We start from the raw sequence: 24,465 nt of genomic DNA on the forward strand, positions 1-24,465 counted from the left end.
GGCAGAAGCACAGCCTTTGGGACAAGGAGTCCCCTGTGTTTCTTCTTTGCTAGCAAAGCAGTAAATTTTCTTTTTTATTTTTGCTCAAAATCATGTACTCGTTATTGGATTGGCATTGGGACAGGGACTGAGCTTTTGGCAACAAGGTGAGGGAGGTTGGAGTCATTTCCAGGTTTTAGCAATTACAATTTAAAAAAAAAAAAAACTCTGTATCATTTATGTCCAGATTTGATTGGGAAAAAAAAAGTTTTTAGTTGACTAGATAAATTATTAAGACTGGGAATTCTAGGTCATAGAGTAATGCTACCAAACTCAGCTCAGAAGCTCATCTCACAGAAAAATCGAGGCCCAAGAGTTGAATGTTCAAAGGCTTTGTTCTATGGTCAAAGAATGGAGAAGAGGGAGATTTGCTCATAAATCAGCCTCTCAACTCCACGGGCTGAGGGTTTACAGATATTGGAATATATTCAGGAATGTGTAGGAATAATGAGAGAGAGGGATAAGCTAATAAATGGAAGAAATATTCTTGTCTTTTCTGGGAATAGGTGGAGATCAACTAGAAACAAAGGTGCCACTTCTCTTCACTCTTGTGGTTTGTCATTTCTGGTCATGGTGAGGTGGTGGTGGGGGGGCAGTGGAGAGACCAGGCAAGTCTAGAGATCAAGCCCATGTTATGATTTCGAACGAACATTAAATCTGACCCAACAATTAAGGCAACAAAGGGGACAGACACAAAACGAAGCTTTTTGTCCTGTTCTAGCCATCCATCAGACATCTTCAGGCTGAAGTGAAGAATCAGTTTTCGAAACAGTAGCATTCAGACTCCTGAAGAATAAGCGAGGCAACGTTTATCCTAAGCCACACATCAGAGGCACTATCTGCAGCAAAGCTAGTGGGAGATTTAATAACGCACTGCCCAGCCACATGCCCTCCAAAATTAGTGATTTCAGGTCAAGTAAGAGCAACTGCTCCTACAGGGTTTATTTAGTTTTTTCCTTGGTAGCAATAAATGCAGGCTGACATTATGACAAACTGCTACACTGTTTTCCAAAGGGTATATACTATCTTGCATCCCCACCAACAGAACTTAGTATTATGGGTTTTTATTTTGGCCATGGTAAATAAATGTGTAGTGGTATCTCGTGGTGGTTTTAATTTGCATTTCTCTAGTGACTAATGATGTTGAGAATATTTCCATGTGTCTATTGTCCATTCATATAGTTTGCTTGGTGAGGGGTTTATTCAAATCTTTTGTTCAACAAATGTTGGGTTATTCATTTCCTTAATATTTAGCTTTGGGAGTTCTTTATATATTATGGATACAAATCCCTTTTCCTACCCCTTTGGTTTATCTTTTCATTTTCTTAATTTTTTTCCAAAAGAGTTCTTTCTTTTTAATTGACAAATAAAATGGTACATATTTATTGTATGAAACTTTTTAAAAAACATGTACACATTACAGAATGGCTAAATGGAGCTAATGAGCACATGCATTTCTTCATATACTTATTTCTTTTTTGATGAGAATGCTTAATATCTACTCTCAGCAATTTTTAAGATCTTAACATGTTTCTAAAGAGCAGAATTTATTAATTTTGATGAAGTTCAAATTACCATTATTTATTTTTATGAATCATGCTTACTGTGTCCTTTCTCAGAAGTCTTTGCTTAATACAGGGTCACAAAGATTTCTCATTATTCTTAGAAGTTTTCTGGATTGTATTTTCATTTAGATCTATGATCTGTTTATGTTCATATCTGAATAGGGCATGAGGTAGGAATAAAAATTTCTTTTCATAGTATAATCAGTGAGCCTGTGTTGACATATGATTATCACCTGAAGTCCATCATTCATACTAGGGCTCATCAGATGTGGTACATCTTGTAGGTTTACAAAAATGTGCATTGACCTGTACCCACAGAATGGTTTCACTGCCCTAAAGATCTTCTATGCTCTGCCTACTCATCCTTCCCTCTCCACTAACTCTTGGCAACCATTCTTATTATTATCTTCATAGTTTTGCCTTTTCCAAAATGTCATATAGTTGGAATCATCACTTACGTATGACAGGTACGATACCTTCCAGATTGGCTTTTTTCATCCATGTCTTTTCATGACTTTGGAGCTTGTTTCTTTAGAGTGTTGAGAGATATTCCATTTTTGGATGGATCACAGTTTACTTATTCATTTACCTACTGAAGGGTGTCTTGGTTGCTTTCAAGGTTTATCAATTCTGTATCGCATACACCCCAAACATGACCAAGTTTCAAGGAGGAGTAGACTTGGCAGTGTTCTCTACTGGGCTCCTCTGACTTTGGTCTTGTGGCTGGGGTACTTCAGAATAAAGGTTTGATGTGTCAAAGATTTAGTAGGTGGTGGGCAGTCTCCGCAGGAGGTCTATCTTTGGACAGCTCAGGTGGAATTCTCCTTTATGCAATCGTCAATAAATCAAGCAAATAGGATTTTTTTATTGGTGAATGGACACACAACTCTGAAATTTTAATATGCAAAATTTAACTTGGTAGGGGCAGGTACCTCTGGTGTTTAAATCTTTGCCTCCAGGGTAACGGTTGTTACTATAGGGAAGCTAATCTCTCTACCCAGGCTGCTTGACTGCTTGGGGCAAACCTAGGCCAAGAGTGGACTCTGTGTAATTATCAACATCACCCTATGTAAATTAGAAATTAGGGAGGAAGGCTAGAGGTTTAGCTCACTGGTAGAGTACTTGCCTAACAAGCTCAAGATCCTGGGTTTGATCCCAAACATCACAAAAAAATAAAAATAAAATCAGGGAGGAGAAAGCTGCGCACTGTGGCCCATGCTTACAATCCCACTACTACTCCAGAAGTTGAGGAAAGAGAAGCACAAATTCAAGGCTATCCTCAGCAAACTAGGGAGGCCCCGTCTCAAAATAAAAAAGACTGGAGCTGTAGTTCAGAGGTAAAGAGAAAGTCACTAGGTTAATCCCTAGTACGAAAAACAACAACAACAAAAAAAAATCGGGGAGGACAATATCCTAGGTGAGGCCTCTAGTTTACAATACAGTATAAAAATCTTATTACATAAAAGACTTTTTAGAGAAGTATTCAAAAGGACTGCAAATTTAATTCATTTAATTATGCAGAATTGAACCAAACTGGAATGGGGGCTTGCAGATTTTCTATTCAACGCAGTACCTAACGCTAATGGGGTAAAAGGACATGAACTTAAAGCTCCGTTGGTGCGGGAGGGCCCGGCCCCCACAGACCCCCAGGCGCGGAGCAATCTGGGCTGTGGGACGAACGACCGAGAGTATGTTCCCGGGCCCCTCCCTGGCCCTGCTTCAGTTCCTGGCCTCGCCACTAGGGGCAGCCGCAGCCTCGGCAGTGACAACGGCCGCAAAGCTGCGCGACCCGGGTTTCCAGCCGGGCCCTTTTCGCGGCCGGGCCCCCAGTATGGCTGCCCCCAGGGCCTCGGCCCGGGGAAGCTCTACGGTCTCACTTTCCTGACCCTCTCTGGTTACTCTTCCTCTTGTCTTCCCCCGGCTACCCCAGCAGACATGTTCGCCAAGGCCTTTCGGGTCAAGTCCAACACGGCCATCAAGGGGTCGGACAGGTGAGGGAGCAAAAGGGCTTTTGCCCACGAGGCCCGAGACGTCTCGGGCCCGGCCGGCTCTTAGCCCTCGCTGGGCCGGGTTAGACGACCTGGGGCAGGGGCAGAGGCCGAGGGGACAAAGGGAAAGGTTAGACACATTTTGAGGATGAGAATGAAAAGGGGCCAGATTTAGCTCTCAGGCTTTCTCTTGCCTATTTTGGTGAGATTAAAAGAAATATAACAGCGTTACTGACTACAGACTGTAAGGTGTTACGGCGGGTGTAAAAGACGAAGGAATACAAAGTCCCTGCCCTTCACAGAGTTTAGAGCCCCTTGGGAAAGATGAGATGGGGGACTGAGAACTGAAATTACAGGAGAAAAAGTGGGTTTACATCTGCAGAAGAGACAGCTGGAGGGTGAGGTGGGCGGGGTAAGGCACATGTGAGAATATGCCTATTCAGACTATGTCGCAAGTGGTTATTGTATCAGGAATTTGGGAGCCAGTGTTCCAGTGTTTTATAGGTACATTCGTGGTGCCATGCTGTAGCTATTTAATCATAAGCTGACAGATTTACCAAACATGAAAAGAGACTGGGTCTGAGGGTCTAGGCATGGAATCAGGAGGGCAGGGCTGGGTTTCCTATGTCAAATGACTTTGTTCACTGGGCCTCTTGTTTTCTTACCTGTAAAATGGAAAGACATGTCCAGGAACATGTGAAAATAGATGAGACACTGAATGAGAAAGAGAATAGGATTTTGGAAGAGGGTATGAGAACAGGGCATCATAAACCAAGCAGTTTTTCGTTGGCCTGTATAATTTTATAGCGAGCCCTTCGGAATTCTCTATATTTATTAAAGTCCATCAAAGTAGTATTTATGGTGCTGGTGTGCTTTCTGCAGGAGAAAACTTCGTACTGATGTGACATCCGCCTTCCCCACCCTTGGAACTGATCAGGTTTCTATGTTAATACCTGGAAAGGAAGAGCTCAACATTGTGAAGCTGTATGCTCACAAAGGGGATGCAGTGACTGTTTATATGACTGGTGGTAACCCCATCCTATTTGAACTGGAGAAAAATCTATATCCAACAGGTATGGCAACAGCATGGCCATTACTACAATGCCTTGCCTAACACCTGCTTCTCCGTCTCTTCCATTAACCTGCCTCCCATATGTCAAACAAGCACAAAATCTCTCAATACCATTCCTAAAGATCTTTGAAGACCTACCGTTCCTAGAATTGGGTCTTGTAAGATCATAAACGGCTATAAAAAGGAGTGGCAGGGATCAGCAGAGAACTAACACAGAAAGCGGAGCGGTTATAAAGGGAAATTCTAAAGGAACAATGACGAGGAGTTTACAGTGGATTAACAAGAGCTAGAGCAGCGTTCTTGCAAAGGGTAGAATTCCAGGGCATGTAAAAAATATTCTTTAAGCTATCTATAACAGGACTTTCTTTTCTTTTTACTTTTTCTTTTTCTTTTTTTTTTTTTTTTGTTACTGGGGATTGAACCCAGGGGCACTTTACCTCTGAATGACATCCCCAACCCTTTTAATTTTTTATTTTGAGACAGGGTGTTGCTAAGTTGTTCAGGGCTTCATTAAGTTGCTGAGATTGGCATGATTTGCAGTCCTCCTGCCTCAACCTCCTGTGTTGCTGGGATTATAGGCATGTACCATCGTGCTCAGCTACAACAAGACTTTCTTAAGATACTAAAGAGAAATACTGTGGTATGAAAGAAACTAGATTAATTAAATTATATACCCAGCTATCTTAGTGATGTGCTTCAGTTGGGATGTCTTACAGGGATTCTTTACTTTCTCTCTTTGTCACGAATATCATGGACTGACTCCCTTTTTCCATAGCTGCTGATATCTACTTTGTTGCTTGGGGATTTTATTCCAATAAGATTGGCTCAGCAGTGCAACGTAGTCTGCTTAGGTCACTCCTACCCCTACCCCTGCTTCTCTGCTAATCACTATGCAGATGGAATAAAAGGAAAAATAATGAACATGTTTCTAGGTCACTTACTTCTTAGGTCATAATTTGGAAACCTCAATGGTTTTCTGCTCCCACTTTAATTCACTGTGACCATTTTCTGCTGCTGCAGCCCAGAGGGAGCAATAGGTGCCTTCAGGTCTCAAGTGATACTTCCTTAGGTCTCTGCTTTCCTCCAGAATGAAAGCTCTTTTGGACCCCCACAAACCTTTTTCTCTAGCTTTGAGTTGAGTTTCCTTCTGTATTCTAATTAATGTGACTGTCAGTTCCCTATCAGATTGACCTTTTGACAGTAAGTGTCTTCTGGGTCTTTTTTTGTAGTGTACACACTGTGGTCCTATCCTGATCTTCTACCAACCTTTACAACATGGCCTCTGGTACTTGAAAAACTGGTCGGGGGAGCAGGTAAGATAATTTTCTTATATTTTGGCTATTGCCTGAAACTATTTAGTAAAGGTCAACTAACTTAATAAATTTACCCATTTCCTGTCTTCATATGGTTGAAAATAGAATTTTTCCCCTGTGTACATGTTACACCCCTGAGTAGATTGGTTCCATGAATTCTCTGGGCCTAGCTAACTCTGTTGTAAGCCTTATATAAGTGATATTAAGGTACACCATGAACTGGAATATATGGCAGTTCATGGTGTACCTTAATGTGGGGGTTTGGCCATGCCTAGTGTGGATAAGGGAAGGGATAACTGTCGGAGGATGGCACTGGCTATAAATCAATTACTAATAAACTTATTGACTCAATAAATACAAGAGCCAATACTTTCTTCAAATGGAAGGGGGTGTGGCGGATCGGGCCATACCAACAAAATGGAGGACCCCACCTTCACCTTTATTTATAGTTGCATAGGTAAAGGGACCCAGACTGGGAGGGGCTTCTTCTGTGAGGAACAGGATGGGGTGGAGTTAGGGAAGTCATTTACTTAGGGAATTAGCACATCCTCAGACCATGAGCCACTCTATACAGGGCCACTTGTTCCTTGGATTCTGAAACACTCCCATGACTGTCAGCTCCTGGGAGTCAGATCTCTGTATCCCATGGCTCAGCTAAATCTGATTCCACTAGACATGGATGGCTCCCCACACCTTAATAATCACTTATATATTATTTATTTATTGACGATATTGGAATATCGTCAATAAACTGCATTTAGGGAACTAGCACAAGATAGATCTAGGCATAGTATGCTCAACATACTATATTTGACAACTAGCCGCCCCCTCCCCCCCAAGTGAGAACTGATACTCAAGTTGCCTTTTAAAATTTTCATTATGAATAATATAACTGATACTTAATAAGTGTTTCTTTGTCAATTGAATGTATAAATGATGAAGTAAAACATGGATTGAGATGGAGACAGAAAGTAAGCCATGATGCTTTTGCTTGCTGCAGATTTGATGCTGCCGGGATTAGTGGTGCCCCCTGCTGGTCTGCCTCAGGTACAGAAGGGCGACCTCTGTGCCATTGCCTTGGTGGGGAACAGGTACAGTACCTTACAGCTGTGTCTTTTGGAGGGAAACATGGGTTAAAGGGAGGTGGAGGGAAATGACAACTTCTAAATCATCCAGACAAAATATTAAAAGAGAAAACCGGTCCTTCTGCAAGAAGCAGATAGTGGGCCACTGGGACAATGGCAGTGAGTCTGGATTGACCATATATCTGGGCTTAGAGTATTTGCTACTGGTGTGATCGCTGCCTTTTTAAAAAAAAAAAAACTTTTTTATTTGAAAAATAATTTTAGATTTATAGAACACTGGCAAAGATAGTACAGTGTTCTGATACACTTTTCTTTTTTTATGGTGCTGGAGATTGAACCCAGGGCCTTATGTATGCTAGGCAAGCACTCTACCAACTGAGCTATATCCCCAGCTCTGATACACTCTTTATCCAACTTCCTCTGATGGCAACATCTTACATAACCACGGTGTAGTTACAATAACTAAGGGATTAATATTGGAATAATACTGTTAACTAAACTAGAGACTTTATTCATATTTTCCCAGTTTTTTACTAATTTTTCCATTCTAGGATCCAGTCTAGGGTACCACATTGTATTTAGTTGCCATGTCTTCTAGCCTCTTTCAGTGTGTGACATTCCATTTTTGTGATCTTTCCTTGTCTTTCATTCCTTCACACTCTCCCCCCATAATTCACATCCTCTTCTTCATCTTTTAATCACTTTAATAGCTTTATTGAGATAGTGTATATACCATAAAATCTAGCTGTTTTAATGTATAATGGAGTAATTTTTTAGTACATTTGTAAGATCCTTCAACCATCACCTTTCTGCTTCTTTGTAAAAATAAATTAAGAAGTAATTAAACAATTATGAAAAATTGAAAGCTCCCTCATCCCAAGTCCTTTTCTCCTAGAAGTAACCATTATCATTTTGATGTGCTCCCCTACAATTCACATATACATCTGTGTATAAAAATATATGATTTGGGGCTGAGGGTGTAGCTCAATGGTAGAGTTCTTGCCTTGCATATATAAGGCCCTGGGTTTTGTTTTGTTTTGTTTTGTTTTGTGGTACCAAGAATTGAACCCAGGGATGCTTAATTACTGAGCTACATCCTCACATCTCCAGCTCTTCTTATTTTTTATTTTGAGACAGGGTCCTGCTGAGTTGCTAAGGGTTTTGCTGAGTTGCTGAGGCTGGTCTCAAACTTGTGACCCTCCTGCCTCAGCCTCCTGAGCCACTGGGATTACAAGCATGTGCTACCACACCTGGCCAGAGGTCTTGAGTTTAATGCTAGCACTGCAAATAAAAGAAAACATGATTTAGAATATATGTATTAAGGAATACTGCTTATGTTTTATTTTTCACTTAATATGGTGTGGACATTTTCCTTTCAGCACACACAGATCTGCCAAATCTTTTTACCTGCAATGTGGTGGACACTTCCTATGCTGGTGGACATTGAGGTCATCTCCAATTTATTTCTATTACAAACAATATCTTCTTGATGCCCCTAGGGACAACAGTGTCAACATTTTTCTAGAGTAGATACTAAAAAGTGGAACTGTTAAGCTAAAGATCTGTTTCCCTATAAAAACAGCATCAGTTTTCACTCCTACTGTTTGAGTCAACTTTTTCACCGCTGTGACTAAGATCTGACCAGAACAATTGTAGAAGAGAAAAAGTTTATTTGGGCACTCATGGTTTCAGAGGTCTCAGTCCATACACTGCAGACTCCATTCCTCAGGGCCCCAGCGCCCAGGGTGAGGCTGAATATCATGGTGGAAGAGTGTGGCAGAGGGAAGCAGCTCACATGATGATCAAGAAGCAGAGAGACTAGGCTCAGCTCACCAAATATATACCCCAAAGGCATGCCCCCCAGTGACCCACCTCTTCTAGCCACACCCCACCCACCTTCAGTTACTGCCTATCAAGGGATTAATTTTACTGATTGCATTAAAACTCTCACAACCCAGTCATTTCTCGTGTGAACCTTCTTGAATTGTCTCATGTGCGCTTTTCAGGAACATCTCACACCCAAACCATAACACCTACCTACAGACTATGGGGTCTGTTTCTATACTCTCACCAGCACTGGAGGTGATGGGTCATTTTTATCTTGTCATCCTAATGAATGAAAAATGATCTCTCATTATTTTAATCATTGCTTGTCTTTTTTGATACTGGGAATTGAACCCAGGGGCATTCTACCACTAAGCTTCATCTCCAACCCTTTTTTATTTTGAGCCAGTATCTCCCCTAAGTTGCTGGGACTGGCCTCAAACTTGGGATCCTCCTGCCTCAGCCTCTCAAGTCACTGGAATTATAGGTGTGTGCCAACCCACCTAATCATTAGTTCTTTGGAAGAGAAGGAGAGGTTGTAGACATGAGAGGAGTCAATATTTAAGATCTTTATTTTTGCTGGTCATTTCACTTGAACATTTTGAAACCAAGCACCTAGAAACCTTTTTCGTGTACCTGTAGCAGAAATATAGTTGAAAAGAATTGTGTGTCTTTAATTTCCTCCTGCAAGATTCTATCCAACTACATAAATGGATATTTGGCCTGCTCAGTTTAGCTTTTAGGGTATATATGGGGCTGGAGCTTGGGGATGGGTCAGGGCGTTTGTGGGGACACAAGGAGTTTGTTAAAAATACAGTCACATTTTGCACTGGAGTCCTTGAGCCATTAACCTTGGTGGAGTAGAATAAAAAGACCCCTCTTCTAAGAACTGGGAAAGAAGCCAGATTCAAAGTTTCTGTGACTGTCTGGACCTATAGGCACAATAAGTGAAGCCACCACATTCAGTAAAATAAGTTTTAAGTTCAGCTCTTGGGATCTCTGCCCTTGAATCCAGGCTCCCTTGCTGGGCTTCTGAGTCCCCCACTCTTACCCAGCTGTTCACGCATGCTCACAGGCAACATATGATTGACACTTGGGTAATACCAGGCTGAAAGACACTTCTCGCTTGGGCTTTGGGAGTTTTTGTAGCTATTGGAAATGTGGTTTCAAGTGTCCTGGCAACACACCGTTCTTAGATGTTTAGGTACACAGGGCAAGGTCTGTTGTAAAGAGCCAACTCAGAAGGAACTTCTCTCATCAGCTCCACTGTTGATCAGCTCTTTCCTGTGGCATCCCTCAGCCTTATTTCTGGCAGCCTTATTTTTAGGAAGTGTGTATAGCTGGTCTTTTAGCCAAGTGTTGTGGCCTGTTGGTATAGATTTCTTCTTCAGAGAACCTCCTTATAGGATAATGGCTATGACTTGTCTAAGGTAGAGGAGATCATTTATATTTTTTAAATTAAAGGAGGGGAATTCCCATTACTCTCCTAAGTCATGCCCGGGTTTAATTAGCAATAGGTATAAAACAAAGCCAGTGATCATGTCAGGAGACAAATATTTAGAAGGACAATGTTTGGTCAAGAATATTTGAAAGTAATACTTGTAAGTAATTTGAAGAAAATTGAGACTGGACTCAGTGACTCAAAGTTTTGTGATACAATGGGTGCTTTAGACACATGGGAGGAAAGACTTGTGCCCTCCTGGTAGACTTTCCCTGACCCTTGTCTCTGGCCTTCTTCTTCCTAGAGCCCCTGTAGCAATTGGAGTAGCTGCGATGTCCACTGATGAGATGCTGACTTCAGGCCTGAAGGGAAAGGGCTTCTCAGTGCTCCACACTTACCAGGACCACTTGTGGTGGGTACAGCATCTTTCCGCTTATAGGAAGCTAGGCTAGGTGGAGACGGGACCTATATTGAGAAGTAGCAGAGTATTGTTCCTAACCAGGTTCTTAGGCAAGTTGCTGACCCCAGAATATCACTTCCTTGCCAAATGTGGGGGAAAGAAGATTTTAAGGGGTTGGCTACTCTGTCCTTCAGTAGGAGGCTATTCCTTTTTTTTTTTTTTTTAAGCTCTGGCTTAAACTGCAATGACATCTTAGACAGCATCTGACTTTGTGATGAGTACTTTTGAATCCAAGTAAAAGCAGGGTAGACTCTCAGATCCCAAGATGATGACTGATTACTTTTATGTTCAAATCTCACTCTAAGATCTCCTCCTCTCATTATAGAAGTAAAATATTCTAACAGTTGCTTTCCAGAGCCATATACCAGTTCATTTCCTGTTTTTTTGTTTTTGTTTTTTTCTTAAATAATGAAAACAGTAAATAGTGTTTTTCTCAAAAGTAGTGTTTATACCTGTCTTTAAGCCAAGTGTTGTGGCCTGTTGGTGTAGATTTCTTTTCTAGCCCAGTCTTAGTTATTCACTTTATAAGTGTTAGCTCAGCCCTATTTTGCTGGAGGTTGCAACCTCATTGACCACTCTTTTTTTTTTTTTATTAAAAAAAATTTTTGTAAACACGTATTTTAGGGCAGATGATCGACATTCTCCAGAACCTTTTTTCATTGTTGTTTGTATTGTTTTGGGGGACTTTTTGTATACTGGGGATTGAACCCAGGGGTACTTTCTACCACTGAGCTACATCCCTATTCTTTTTTTTTTTTTCTATTCCTTTTTTGTTGTTTATTTTGAGAAAGGGTCCTGCTGAGTTGCTTAGAGCCTCACTCAGTTGCTGAGGCTGGCCTTGAACTGCAATCCTCCTGCCTCAGCCTCCCAGGTCACTGGGATTATAAGCTTGCACCACCACATCCAGCAAGTACTTCATTTTCTAACTTGGAAGGCTGAGACAGGATGATTGTGAGTTCAAAGCCATCCTCAGCAAAAGCAAGGCACTAAGCAACTTCGTGAGACCCCATCTCTAAATAAAATACAAAATAGAGGTGGGGATGTGGCTCAGTGGTCGAGTGCCCTTGAATTCAATCCCCAGTACCAAAAAAAAAAAAAAAAAAAAAAGCTAATAAGCTTTACTATAACTATCAGTTAAAACTCGGTTTGATTGACATAATCTTGGCCAAGATAAAGCCTTTTACCTCCCTGCACACTGTGCTATGTGACATCACTTTTTTTCTTGTCTTCCTGAGATTTAGGAATAAACCATAGTAATCTTGACGGCAAGTTAGTTGCATTTAATTTAACACAGAAGCCCGATTCTGTATCCCTTGAGCAGTCTGGACATTTGTACTTTGTTACATAGACTGAACCCTGGGTTTGCATTTCACCAAACTGGTACCACAGATATATTTGCAACCTTAATCCTGTTACTTAATTCAAAATGGTTAATTGTTTTTTGCTCTTATAAAAGAAGTACTTTTATGTGTTTATCTTAAACAGCCTTTTCTCTGTCTCAGGAGTCTATTAATAATATGGTTATTCCCTTGGACTAAAGAGGCAAGAATTATTCTCATTTCAGAGATGCGGAAACCAAGACCTGGAACTTTTCTGGGTCCATAATTGAATGGAAGGAGTTGAGATAAGAGCCCAGGCCCTCTGCTCTCTCCTGGGTGCTCCCGCTGTTGGCTCTTGCTAGCCTGAGCTCCTGGCTAACTCCTCCTTGACCAGGGCAGGGAGTGCTGTGGCTGCTGCTTGCTGTTGCTGACATAAGATTTTTCTAGGCGATCTGGAGACAAGTCCTCTCCACCTTCAATTGCTCCACTGGTATTGGATCCTGCAGATCTCAATGAGGAGAAGGTAGACCCTACCCTGCAGGGAGATCTGAGAGGCCTGACTCTGGAGGGGAAGGAGGAGGAGAATGGGGAGGTTCATCAGGCATGTGAGGAGAAGTCCCTCTCAGAAGCCCCAGAAGACACCAGCACTGGGGTCCTGAGCCAAGACTCCACAGACAGCAAACCCCTTCAAGGTGTGACTCTGGGAGTAGAAGGCCCATCCCCTCCTCTGCTGAGTGCAGTAGCACTGCATTCTGGGAAAGGAGAGCAGAGTTATTTTTGGTGAAGGTGGTGCAGTAACTTTGTGACTTGTTGCCTGGGAGTCCTTTCCACAGAAGTCATGTCTCCCGGGTGCCAGTCTGCCCTAGCACTTGGACTGTTTTCAGCTAGAGAGCCCCCTATAGTTTCTTCTGGCTCTGATTTCTCTGGGTGAATGCCCCTGACTTGGTGGAACTTTGTGGCTTAACTCCTTCTCTGGGGTCAGCCTTCTTTACAGGTTCAGTGCTTGAGAGTCTGAGAGCTTTGGTACCTGGGTGTGGGTCCTACTCAGAGCCAAGGGTTGGGGTGGGGATGGAGCTGGGTCTGGAAGGTAGTTTGCACATAACAGGCATTCTATAAAGGATGTGCTTCTTGTCTTTTCTTTGCAGAGCAAATGGACGAACTGTTACAGCAGTGCTTCTTGCATGCTTTGAAATGCAGAGTCAAGAAGACTGATCTCCCGTTACTCACCAGCACTTTCCTTGGCAACCACATGTTCTCCTGCTGGTATGGAAGGCACTGGTGTGGGCTGGAGGCCAGGGTCTGGGTCTCTTATTCCTTGGCAGTAGGGTAGAGCAGGGCAGGACTAATGGGCAGGACTGGTGGAATGACATCCTGTGAGTAGAGTGGAATGGAAGGTGGATCTGGTATGCAAATTTGGTTCTGGGTTTTAAAAACTTAAATTTTAGCCAGTGAAGGATTTTGAGGAAATGGAAGGTTGATATTCCCTTGTTTCTCTGAATGCTGCCACTGCTGTGGTGCTTCTGGGCTATTTCTCATGAATTAGGCAACACATTCCTGCACAGGAAGAGTTTCTAGGCAGCCTCTTTGTCAGGAGGCTTCTGGAATGTTCCACTCCCTCATACTTCTGAAAGTAAGTGGACCAGATTAGGTTGTATCAAGGGGAAGAATAGGTGTGAGGACCCCACTTCACCCATAACATAGGCCACCAGGAAAGGAAGGATTACACATGAACAGAAGCTTGATTTAAAAGACAGCCATGTGGACACTCCTGCTAGCTATCTCCTCAGGGTATTTGACCAAGGCAGATTTCAATTAGTTACTGGGTTTCTCTGAGCCCTAATTTCCAATACTCATTGAATTACTATAAAGATTACACAATGGGATGTATAATAGGCACTCATTAAATACTGTTATTTCAGGAGATTTACTTATTCATTTTGGTCCTAAGATTGAACTTTCTGAGCAGCCCATTCTGTTTTTTCCAGAACTGGGAATTAATCCAAAGGCTTGTTCATGCTAGGCAAATGCTCAACCAGTGAACCATATACCCAGCCCTTTTTATTTTATTTTGAGATAAGGTTTTGGTAAATTGCCCAGGATGGCCTTGAACTTGCAATCCTCCTGCCTTGACCTCTCAAGATACTAGGATTACAGACATTTGCCAGTGTACCAGCTCATGCTGTGTTTTTAAAAAGTGGTTCTTATAATCTGGTCTCTTTCCCATGTACATGTGGGCTGCTCTAAGACTTCCTGTGCAAGTGTGGCATCTGGAGTATGTGATGGGATCCTTGATAATTTGTCCTGACCTTGCTGGGTTATAAGTAACAGAGAAAGGGGTCCCAAGTGTCCATTAAGAGAGATGTTAAACTGTAGAATCTTCTAGAAGAGCTCCCTGAGAAACCTGCTACTGTCGAATATGGCATTTTGGGAAAAGATGTTAAGTTCACAGGGGAGGGGAATGTTACAGCTCTCATTAGGACCTTTTACCCCCAAACAAATTACTCTACAACAGGGGTCAGCAGTTTTTTCTGTAAAAGATCAAAATTTTAGGTCAGTCAAAATTTTAGCTCAACTTTGCTGTTTATACTAATATTACCATAGACAATGGGTAAGTGATGGATGTAACTGGATTGGGTTCCAGGGTGCAACTCTGTTCAACCTTGTTGAACCCTGTTAGAGGTCTGGCTGCCCACAGTGTGCCCTTGCTGTTGGAAAGGTCCACCCTGAAGTGGAACATTTGAGGCCATAGAAGGTTTGAGAGAAATCTAAAGCGACATCCAATGCAATAGCCACTTGCCACATGTGGCCAATTAAGTTTAAATTAATTAAAAGACAAGAAAATTTAGAGTTCAGGTCCTTGATCACAGTAGGCACATTTCAAGTGCTTAACAGCCATATAGATGGCTAGTGGCTACCACTTTGGACAACATGGAAACACTGCATCTTCATGGAAAGTGCTGTTGGACAGCGCAGATTCAATGTCCCATTATCTGCATTCCTCTCCAATGCTGCCATCAGTGGCTTCTCTCTGAGTGTTGGGGAAGAAGACTGAGGGAAAGGCCTTTTTCTCCTTGTCAGGAAGGTCCCACATTACTCCTCTGTTGGCTTAACTTGCCTTTTCCATCTGCCATCAGCCCTGAAGGACGACAGCTGGACATAAAGAAATCAAGCTATAAAAAGGTAAGCAGGTGACTTCTCTGCATACCTACCTAGAGTTGTGGAGGGGCGTATGATGAATACTGGGGCTCAGGCTAGAATTAAGTTTTTTTGTTTCCAGGTATAAGGGAGAATAAAGAAACTCCTTGGGCTGAGGCCGTTGGGTGGCACCCTCTCCCCCTTTGGCCCCTATATATCTAATTAGAGTCATGACAGAATACCCCTATCAGTCTCTTGCAATTTCTTGTTCTGATCTGCATGTCAGGGGCCTCCCTATATGTAGTCTGATGAGGGCAAGGACTGTCTTGTAGCTTCCAGTTCCTGCCTAGTTCTGTCAGACTCATCCTAGGTGCTTGGTATGTGTGTGGAGTCGATGAAGTCCCCTACCACTGGCCCTGTCTCCCCTAGCTCTCTAAGTTCCTGCAGCACATGCAGCAGGAGCAGATTATACAGGTGAAGGAGCTGAGCAAAGGGGTGGAGAGCGTTGTGGCTGTGGACTGGAAGCACCCAAGGTGAGTGCAGGGGGCCTGGCCACTGTAGTGCAGCAGGCCCTGGGGCACCTGGGCCATGGACTGGGGATTGCCAAGACACTAGTATAAAATGTGTTTTTTCTTTCCTTCTGCTGGGTTTTAGGATCACATCTTTCATCATACCCGAGCCCTCCCCGACCTCCCAGACTGTCCAAGAGGGTAGCAGGGAACAGCCCTATCACCCTCCAGATATAAAACCCCTCTACTGTGTCCCAGCCAGCATGACCCTGCTCTTCCAGGAGTCTGGCCACAAGTGAGTTTTTTGAGAGCAGCCCTCTCTGCCTGTGTGGTGTTCTGGCCTACACTTCCTCTCTCTCAACCTGAGTAGTGTTCTGTGACTGGCAAAACCTGCTCTGCCCCTGTCTCCTATTCTCCCAAATCCAGCTTCAAGCCTCCTTCCACAGAGATGTTTCTTTGCACTAAAATGAATGAGAGAATAGGTCTCTCCATTTTTTTCTGTCGTTTTCCTTCACTGAGTTCTGCTTATCTTGGTCAGGAAAAGGGAAGAAAATAGAGGTGAAAAACCAATCAAGGAAAGTGCCCTACTGAGCACGGAGTGAGTCTGGGTATTTGCAGTGTCTCCTGGCACAGCTCAAACTAACCCTGGTCACTTCTCCTCTTCTAGGAAGGGGAGCATGCTCGAGGGCAGTGAGGTCCGAACGGTCATCATTGACTATGCCAAGAAAAATGAGCTGGTAGATGCACACAACAAAAAGTGAGTGGAGGGGGAAACGATGCCTTTCTTGTCACGTCTTCATCTTCAGCAGGCGGAAGCACACTTGGGGAGTGTGTCTGGGCTGGGGCATAGAAAATCTCAGCAGCTTAGAAACAAGGGAGACCATTGTTTCCAAACCACAGGCTGTGGGCATCTAGATTTGTTAGCGAGGGTGTTCAGATCCAGGAGTACTGTCAACATTGACTACAGACTAAGTAAATAGTACCTCCTCATGTGCGTCCACCTCTGATCTTCAAGTGCGGAGGGCTGTTGTGAAGAATAGAATTCACTTTAAAAAACTGTTAACCTAAGTTAAGTGCATGTACAAATATGTAACAGCAAATCTCACTATTATGCATGGTTATGCACCAATAATTAAAAAACAAAAAGAATCTTGTAAAGGATCAGTCAGTCTGTAGCCATAGAATTTTTGAAATAGAAGACAAAAGAAGCCACAATTTAAACAAATTTTATCTGAAATCATTGTAGTTTTTTGGTATTTTTAAAAATACATATTATTTTCATAAGTGGATGCAGGAAGTACACTGACCAGTTGAACCATTAATTTACTTTTATTTAAAAAGGCACTATCATGCTTAGAAAGTTGAGACTCCCCAGCCTAATTTAATGCCCTCTTTTTAAACATATTTGTTTACTTATATTTATTTATTTATTATGGTACTGGGGTGGAACCCAGGGCCTTGCTCATGCTAGGCAAGTGCTCTACCACTGAGCTATAAACCCCCAGCCCTAAATTATTATTTTAATTGTGCAAATTTATGGAGTAGTGCGTGATAGTTCAGTACACATATACAATGTGTAATGATTGAACCAGGGTAGTTAATATTTACTTCCCTCCTTCCTGTCTTCCTTCCTTGCTAGTCTACTGTGAAATTAAACCTAGAAAGCTGTGGTCCCATGGTTAGTCAGTAGAGAACTAAACCCGGAATCCTGGTCTTTGGATTTATCCTATGCCACATTCCCTTCCCCACCTGCTTCTCTTCCTAGGGAAGTGGACTTGCATTTGCATTGATAGGGTGTTCTACCTGATAAACTCTTTCCACAACTCAGTCTGATCTGGAATGACTGTAAAGGACACACAAGAGAAATTTTGAATCAGCTCTTAGATCAGAAGTTTTAGATCTCTTTATTGTTCTTTTTTCCCTACAGTCTGGTGAAATTGGATCCCATCCTATGTGACTGCATCTTAGAGAAAAATGAACAGCACACAGTCATGAAGCTCCCATGGGACAGCCTTTTGACCAGGTAACAGATTGTCAATCCCTCTCCAACTTTTCTGTCCTCTCCACTTAATATCTAGCATGTTAAATTTCAGTGTCATCATTCTCTAAGTCTATGACTTCCTTTCTATAATTTAATCCATGTCAGTCGACATATACACAGGCTTGAATAATTCTAATGTGGAGGTGCTTTGGGACAATTGGAGCCAACAAGACATAGGAAAACTTAAGAGGAAGAAAGAAAAGGAACATTAATTAAAGATAAGAACTTCAACAAGAGAAGCAAGAGACTAGAGGGAAGTGTCCTAAAGTCTTCAAAGGAAAGATTCTTAATACTTCTTCTCCACAGAACCATAACTAAAAATAATTTATATCAGGAGTCAGTAAACTATAGCTTGTGGGCCAAATCTGGTCTGCTACCTGTTTCAGTAAATAAAGTTTTATTGGAACACAGCTGTACCCATTTATGTGTTGTCTGCAGAATGCTTTGCTATGACAGAGTTGAGTAGTTGGTGTAGACCAGATGACCTATAAAACCTAAAACATTTGCTATATGGCCCTTTATAGGTCAATTCTGATGTATATGCTATCAGGAGAAAATTTGATTAGGTAAATAGTAGAAATTCCTTGTGATAAAGGTGTTCCATAAAAAATGCATTATTAAACCATGTTAAAAATATGAAGCAGTACTCAGAGGCAAAGCTGGGGTAGGTATGTTCTTAGGACAGGTAGTAACCTCCAAACTCAACAGATTCTCAGAAGGCCAGGCCAGTGGACAATTTGCAGGAGCTCTTAGTCATTGATGTTCCCTTCTCTTCACCAAAGTGGGTCTCAACTTTGCACATTGGGGGAACTTTAACAGAAGAATATGCCTGGTTAGAAATACTGACTAGATTGATGCAGCTCCCTAGGTGATTTGAATGATTCTGACGTACTGCCAAGTTGCAAGCCACTACCCTACAAGAGCTGTTTACACCCACACGCCTGCTGGTGGTGCAGTATGAGGAGATGGTTTCTGTTGGCTTTATCAGTTTATTACTCATAACTCTCATTTCAGATGTATGGAAAAATTACAGCCTGCCTATCAAGTGACCTTTCCTGGACAAGAGCCCATTGTGAAGAAAGGGAAGATCTGTCCAATTGACATCACTCTTGCACAGAGGGCTTCTAATAAGAAGGTAATTTTTAAAAAGACATAAAGTTTAAGGAGGATGATTTATTGTCCCTGCTAAGTTCTAATCTCTCTAGTATAATTAGAGGTTTTTAGATTGACTTCAAACACCACAAAGTTTATGAAACACCAAGGCTTGTGTGCCTGGGCCCACGCTGTATAATAGGTTGAGCTGACCCCCACGTCCTCATTGCCCTCTAGGATTTTGTGCTAGGAAACTTGCTTAGAACCGGTTTCCAAAAGAAAACAAGATTTTATTTTAATTTTTTTTCTTGGTATTACATTATAGGCTTTCACCTCTTAATATGTTCTATTATCTCTTGGGCCTTGGTCAATGAAAATAACTTGTAAAAATTGCTGAAGGAACTGAATATATTTAGCTTGACAACACAAAGTTGTAAGGAACAAATTATATCTATCCTCAAATATGTAAAAAGCTGTCCTTTGCATAAGTGGTGTTCTTATTCTATATGTCTTGAGTTCAAGAGAGAACTTTCCAGAAGCATATGGTTATGAGAACGTGCTTTGGAATTAGACCTGAGTACAAATACAACTTTTACCTCACTGTTTGACACTATTTAACCTTGAGTAAGTTACTTAATCTCCTTTTGCCTGAGTTTTCTTGTGTAAAAAATGGGGATATTACCTTGTGTAATACCTATATTGTAAGGATTCAATGAAGGAATATACATGAGTGAAGCACTTAAGTACTTGGCAAATAAGCAGTCAGTAAATGGGAACCAGTCATGATAGTTTTAATAATAATTAGCAAGTCACTTTTTATTATTTGTGTGCCATACATTATACTAAGCAATTTATGTTGTGTGTGCATGTACTAGTTTAAACACTAATTTTCTATTAAAATTCCAACTAGAACTGTCCAAAATTGAAATTGGTGCTTCATAAAATAGTTATTTTATGGAGGTCTAAGCAAAGATTAGGTGACTACTTGTTGGGAGAAGTTATAGTTGGGGCTTATGCATCAGGGAGGGGGTCAGCTTTGTGATGTGTATTTTATTTATTTATTTACCACTGAGGGTGATTTACCACTGAGCTATACCCAGCCCTTTTTATTTTATTTTATTTTGAGATAGGGTCTCACTAAATTGCTGAGGCTGGCCTCAAACTTGTAGTCCTCCTGCCTCAGTCTCCAGAGTCACTGAGCTCATTGGCATGCACCACCACAGCTGGCAAGAATTGTGATTTTTTTTTTTTTTAAAGAGATAGCTGGGCATGATGGCACATGCCTGTAATTCCAGAGATTTGGCAGGCTGAGGCAGGCGGATTGCAAGTTTGAGGCCAACCTTGGCAACTTAGTGATACCCTCAGCAATTTAGCAAGAACTGTCTCAAAGTAAAAAATAAAAAGAGACTGGGGATGTAACTTAGTAGTAAAGTGATATCAAATAAAAAATTATAACTTCAAAAAAGGATTAATGTATTTCTTTATTATCTCAAAGTTACATTCTTCTTTGTGAAGTTGATAAAAATAGAAAAGTGCGCATGTTGCTAACAAGAAGAATTACTGTTAGTTTATTTATAGATGTGACGATTATTTCTTTTTTATGTTACCTTTTATTTGGCAGTGCTAGGGATTGAATTCAGGGCTTCACACATGCCAGGCAAGTGCTCTGTACCACTGAGCCTAGTCCCCTCATTTTATGTTAAAAAGATACCTTATCTTTTGGAAGTTAATACTGAAATATTTATAGATGAAATGATCTGAAGTCTAAATTTACCTTAAAGTACTAGGGGAGTTGGGAATGAATGGGGATGGGAGTGAACCAAGGTTGGCTGGGAGCTGCTAATTGTTGAAACTGATGATGGGGACATATGAGGTTCATTATTCTCTTCTACTTTCATTTATGTTTTAAATTTTCCATGGTAAGGAACTGTACATCATATATGTGGATAGAGAGTATCTTACTAAATATATAACACAATAATTGGATGGAGCCAGGCACAGTGGTGCACATCTGTAATCCCATGGCTCAGGAAGCTGAGGCAGGAAGATTATAGTTGAAAACCAGCCTCAGCAACTTAGCAAGACCTTGTTTCTAAAAACTGGGGATGTGGCTCACTGGTTAAGGACCCCTGGGTTCAACCCCCAGTACCAAAATAAATAAATAAATAATAGTAATAATAATAATTGGATGGAGAAGAATCATTTTAGAAGCACAAGATAAGAAAAGTACCATGGCGATAGGTATGGTGAACCCTCAGAGACTATCCAGGGTGAGGAGGCTGTTGAGGCTCTGGAAAGCCCTCTGGAGGGGACGATGTGCAGTCAGTATCCACCATCAGTCTACTGTCCTCACTGTTCCCCCAGGTGACTGTGGTCCGGAACTTGGAACCCTATGGTCTGGACCCATACTCAGTGGCTGCCATCCTCCAGCAACGATGCCAGGCCAGCACCACCGTCACTCCTGCCTCTGGGGCCAAGGACAGCCTGCAGGTGCAGATTCAGGGAAACCAGGTGCACCACCTCGGCTGGCTGCTGCTTGGTGAGCATCCCATCCAAAGAGCATCAGCACTGGGCTAGTTTGGCAAAGATCTTCCTGCCAGCTCACCTGGGTGTAGTTATCTTGATACCCATATATATATACATACACCCAGAGGTCCCTGACTTAACAATTGTGCAGCTTCACAGTGTGCCAAAGTGATACATATTCAGTAGAAACCATGCTTCAGGATTGAATTTTGAGCTCTTTCTGGCCTAGCCATATGCCCTCCACACTCTCTAGAGAGGCTGAGCAGCAGCTCCTAGTCAGCCATGTGATCACGGAGGCAAACAGCAGATACTCCAGTGGACTGTGCTGCTGAGTTGGGTTTGGTGGGTTAGGGGTGTTACATGCATTTTTGATTTACCGTATTTTCCATTCACAATGTTTTTCTGGGGGTACATAATCCCATCATAAATTGGGACGCATACTTACACACACATACATATGTCCATTTAGCAGCTGACAAGGGTTGGAACCAATGTTTGAACCAGATCTTTGACCCCTTCCCAATTCAATACTTTCTCCACCATATACACTATTAGTTTTCTTCCTGAGCCTCCCTTTTCTATAAAACATTTATTGAGCACTTTGCTGGACTTCTGGCAGGCAGCTCCTTAATCATAATGCTCTCGCAGGACTGTTATTTGTATTGCAAATGAGGAAACTGAGGTCTGGAGAGGTCCACTACCTTGCCGTGAGTCCATCCAACTCTTAAGTGCTGCAGCTGGGCTCAGAACGTTTCACTCTCCAGAGCCCAGGTTCTTTCTACTCACTGGGTCACCCAGCCTCTTTCTTGCTTGCCTCAGTTCAAACCATTCTCCACAGCTCCGCCTGAGTCGGCTTTCTAAAACAAATACAATCACATCACTCCCCTCTAAAAAACTCTGTGTGCCTCTTTAGCGCCTATTTCAGAATAAACTCCTGAACCTGTTACATAAGACTGTCCTTGCCAGACCCCAGTCTTTCTCCCAGGCTTTCCATGGCTCCCACACTCTGTCCCAGCTTCAGTCTTGCCAGTCTCCTGTTGTTCCCCAAATATAGCAAGCACATCACACTTTTTCTGTATTCACCTGGACTGTCCTCTTGTCACATGCCCTCCCACAGCTGGAATCTACCTGCTCTCACTGGCCTACCTCAGGGGCCCTGTCCTTTTCCTTAAATGAGCATTTTTAAAATGGCTAATGTAGCACTTCCCAGTTGTGTTTATATTTCTGGTTAGTGTCTGCAGCTTGGCTAATTTTTTCTTATGTCCGAGCTCTCTGTTAGACTGAGCTCCTTGAGGCAAAGACCTTGTATTTTTCATGCTTGTCACATCCTCAGGGTTTAGAACATAGTAAATGCTCAATATGCAAATTTATTTTATGATCTTAGGCAGTACCTATCAATTGACTTCCAAGTTTGAGCCCTTCATGTGAAGAGACTCATGTGAGGTGTTGAGTAGAAACACAGAGGAAAACAGATTGGGCACACAACTGAACACAGTCACATACATTCTCTTCCATGAGAAAATTAGAAGTGCTATTTTCTAGTAAACCTGGAAGGCAGATGACCGTGTGAAAATTACTGAAGAATGAACTTGGGCCTTGCGGTGTGGAGTAAATGGTCCATCTTAAAACATATCCCCAGGAAGATGAGCTTCAGCTGAGTGTAGAAGAGCTTATCAGGTGTTGGGAATTGTTGGAGCATAGTCTTGACAGCAAAAATGAGCACACTGGGGCAAAGAGGGCTGGGAGATTGATGTGGCCCATGGGTCAGGCCAAGGAGTGACATTGGGAGACAAAGGAGAAATCATGGTAGGGCTGGTGGGGAGCAGGAGAGTGAGTTCATGCTCCACTGAGCAGTTTCTGCTTTTTGGATTGTAGAAGAATACCATCTCCCTCGAAAACACATCCAAGGCCTAGAAAAGGCCCCCAAACCTGGCAAGAAGAAGTGACACACTATTGTATCATGCAGTGGATCCAGTGGAAATCCAAGCCCTGAGCTGGTAATTTATATGAGCATTTTCAGATTTTGCAAATAAAAAATATAATTCTTTATCAAAAATTTAAATTCTAACTTAAGTCTGATTCCCCTCTTATTTTCTCCACTTAGTGAAAAATGTACTAACTTTTAAAGTCAGAAGCACTTGAGATCAACAGAAGATGCTTCTGTGTGGTGCTTTTTCCATTCAGGTAGTTTTGATGTTCAATTCTCCCCTGCTTTCGAGTTAGGACAGCCCATTCAGAGTGCAGGCAGGTGAGGCCTTCCTGTTTCTAAAGTCCCTGTCCCAAATAGTCCATAACCTCTTGTTCATTTGTTCCTACTACCTGGTTAACCTCCTAACCCCCACATAGTCCTTTCACATCTCTAAAAGTTATTCGTACAGAAAATAGAACCTGTCTTTGGTCATCCATAAGGCAACAGAAGAAATAATTGACTCTCAATTTAGGATAGAAAGACATAACAACATGAGTTTCCCTATGATTGTGATTTCCCCCCAACTTTTGCACACTACCACTAAAAGTTTATGATGTAACTCCGAGATGAGAGCTTTGCTACAGTGAAGAGTCGTAGCTAACAAATGCCTTCTTCCCTACCCTCTTAGCCTGGGGTTCATAGAAGGGATATTCAGAAGGTCCATGAACTCCCTGAAATGCTGCACAGGATTGACATTTTCCTAAGAGAGGACCATGCTTTTGTCCAATTCTAAAGGGATCACTGGATGCCAAAATAAATAAATAAATAAAAATGTCAGAACCATTGCTCTCACCCTTCCCCAGTTAGTGGGAGTCATGTCTGTGACCAGAGCTCTCCTCATACAATAGGAACAAGAGTGGCACCAAACTCCTTAAATAGTTCTTGGATTGTTCAAGTCCTTAATTTCACTAGTCTCTACTGGCTTGAGCATTTGGAACCAGAAAATGATTTCTAGAAACTGACCCCAAATAGGATCCTATTACAACAAAGCCAAGTCTGATCTGAGGGATTGAATATGTACAGTAGCAACAAAATAAGGTCCTTAATATGAATACAAGTAACCTGTGGTACTGTACAAAGTTCCTTC

The 24,465-nt window shown here is 42.0% G+C and overlaps 1 protein-coding gene across 1 annotated transcript; it reads left to right on the forward strand.

Moving 5' to 3' along the window:
• The first annotated feature begins 3,396 nt into the window (after positions 1-3,396).
• On the forward strand, positions 3,397-23,490 carry Eif2d (eukaryotic translation initiation factor 2D). Its single transcript, XM_047521753.1, has 15 exons — positions 3,397-3,595; positions 4,475-4,665; positions 5,894-5,977; positions 6,978-7,068; positions 10,632-10,739; positions 12,554-12,798; positions 13,252-13,369; positions 15,241-15,286; positions 15,671-15,774; positions 15,896-16,045; positions 16,418-16,507; positions 17,678-17,773; positions 18,806-18,926; positions 21,248-21,422; positions 23,285-23,490. Exons 1-15 carry the CDS (start codon positions 3,540-3,542, stop codon positions 23,353-23,355), a joined length of 1,746 nt encoding a protein of 581 aa, XP_047377709.1. The 5' UTR covers positions 3,397-3,539; the 3' UTR covers positions 23,356-23,490.
• The last annotated feature ends 975 nt before the right edge of the window (positions 23,491-24,465 follow it).

The sequence above is a fragment of the Sciurus carolinensis genome, chromosome 12 (genome assembly GCF_902686445.1).
Source record: "Sciurus carolinensis chromosome 12, mSciCar1.2, whole genome shotgun sequence".
NCBI classification, from domain to species: domain Eukaryota; kingdom Metazoa; phylum Chordata; class Mammalia; order Rodentia; family Sciuridae; genus Sciurus; species Sciurus carolinensis.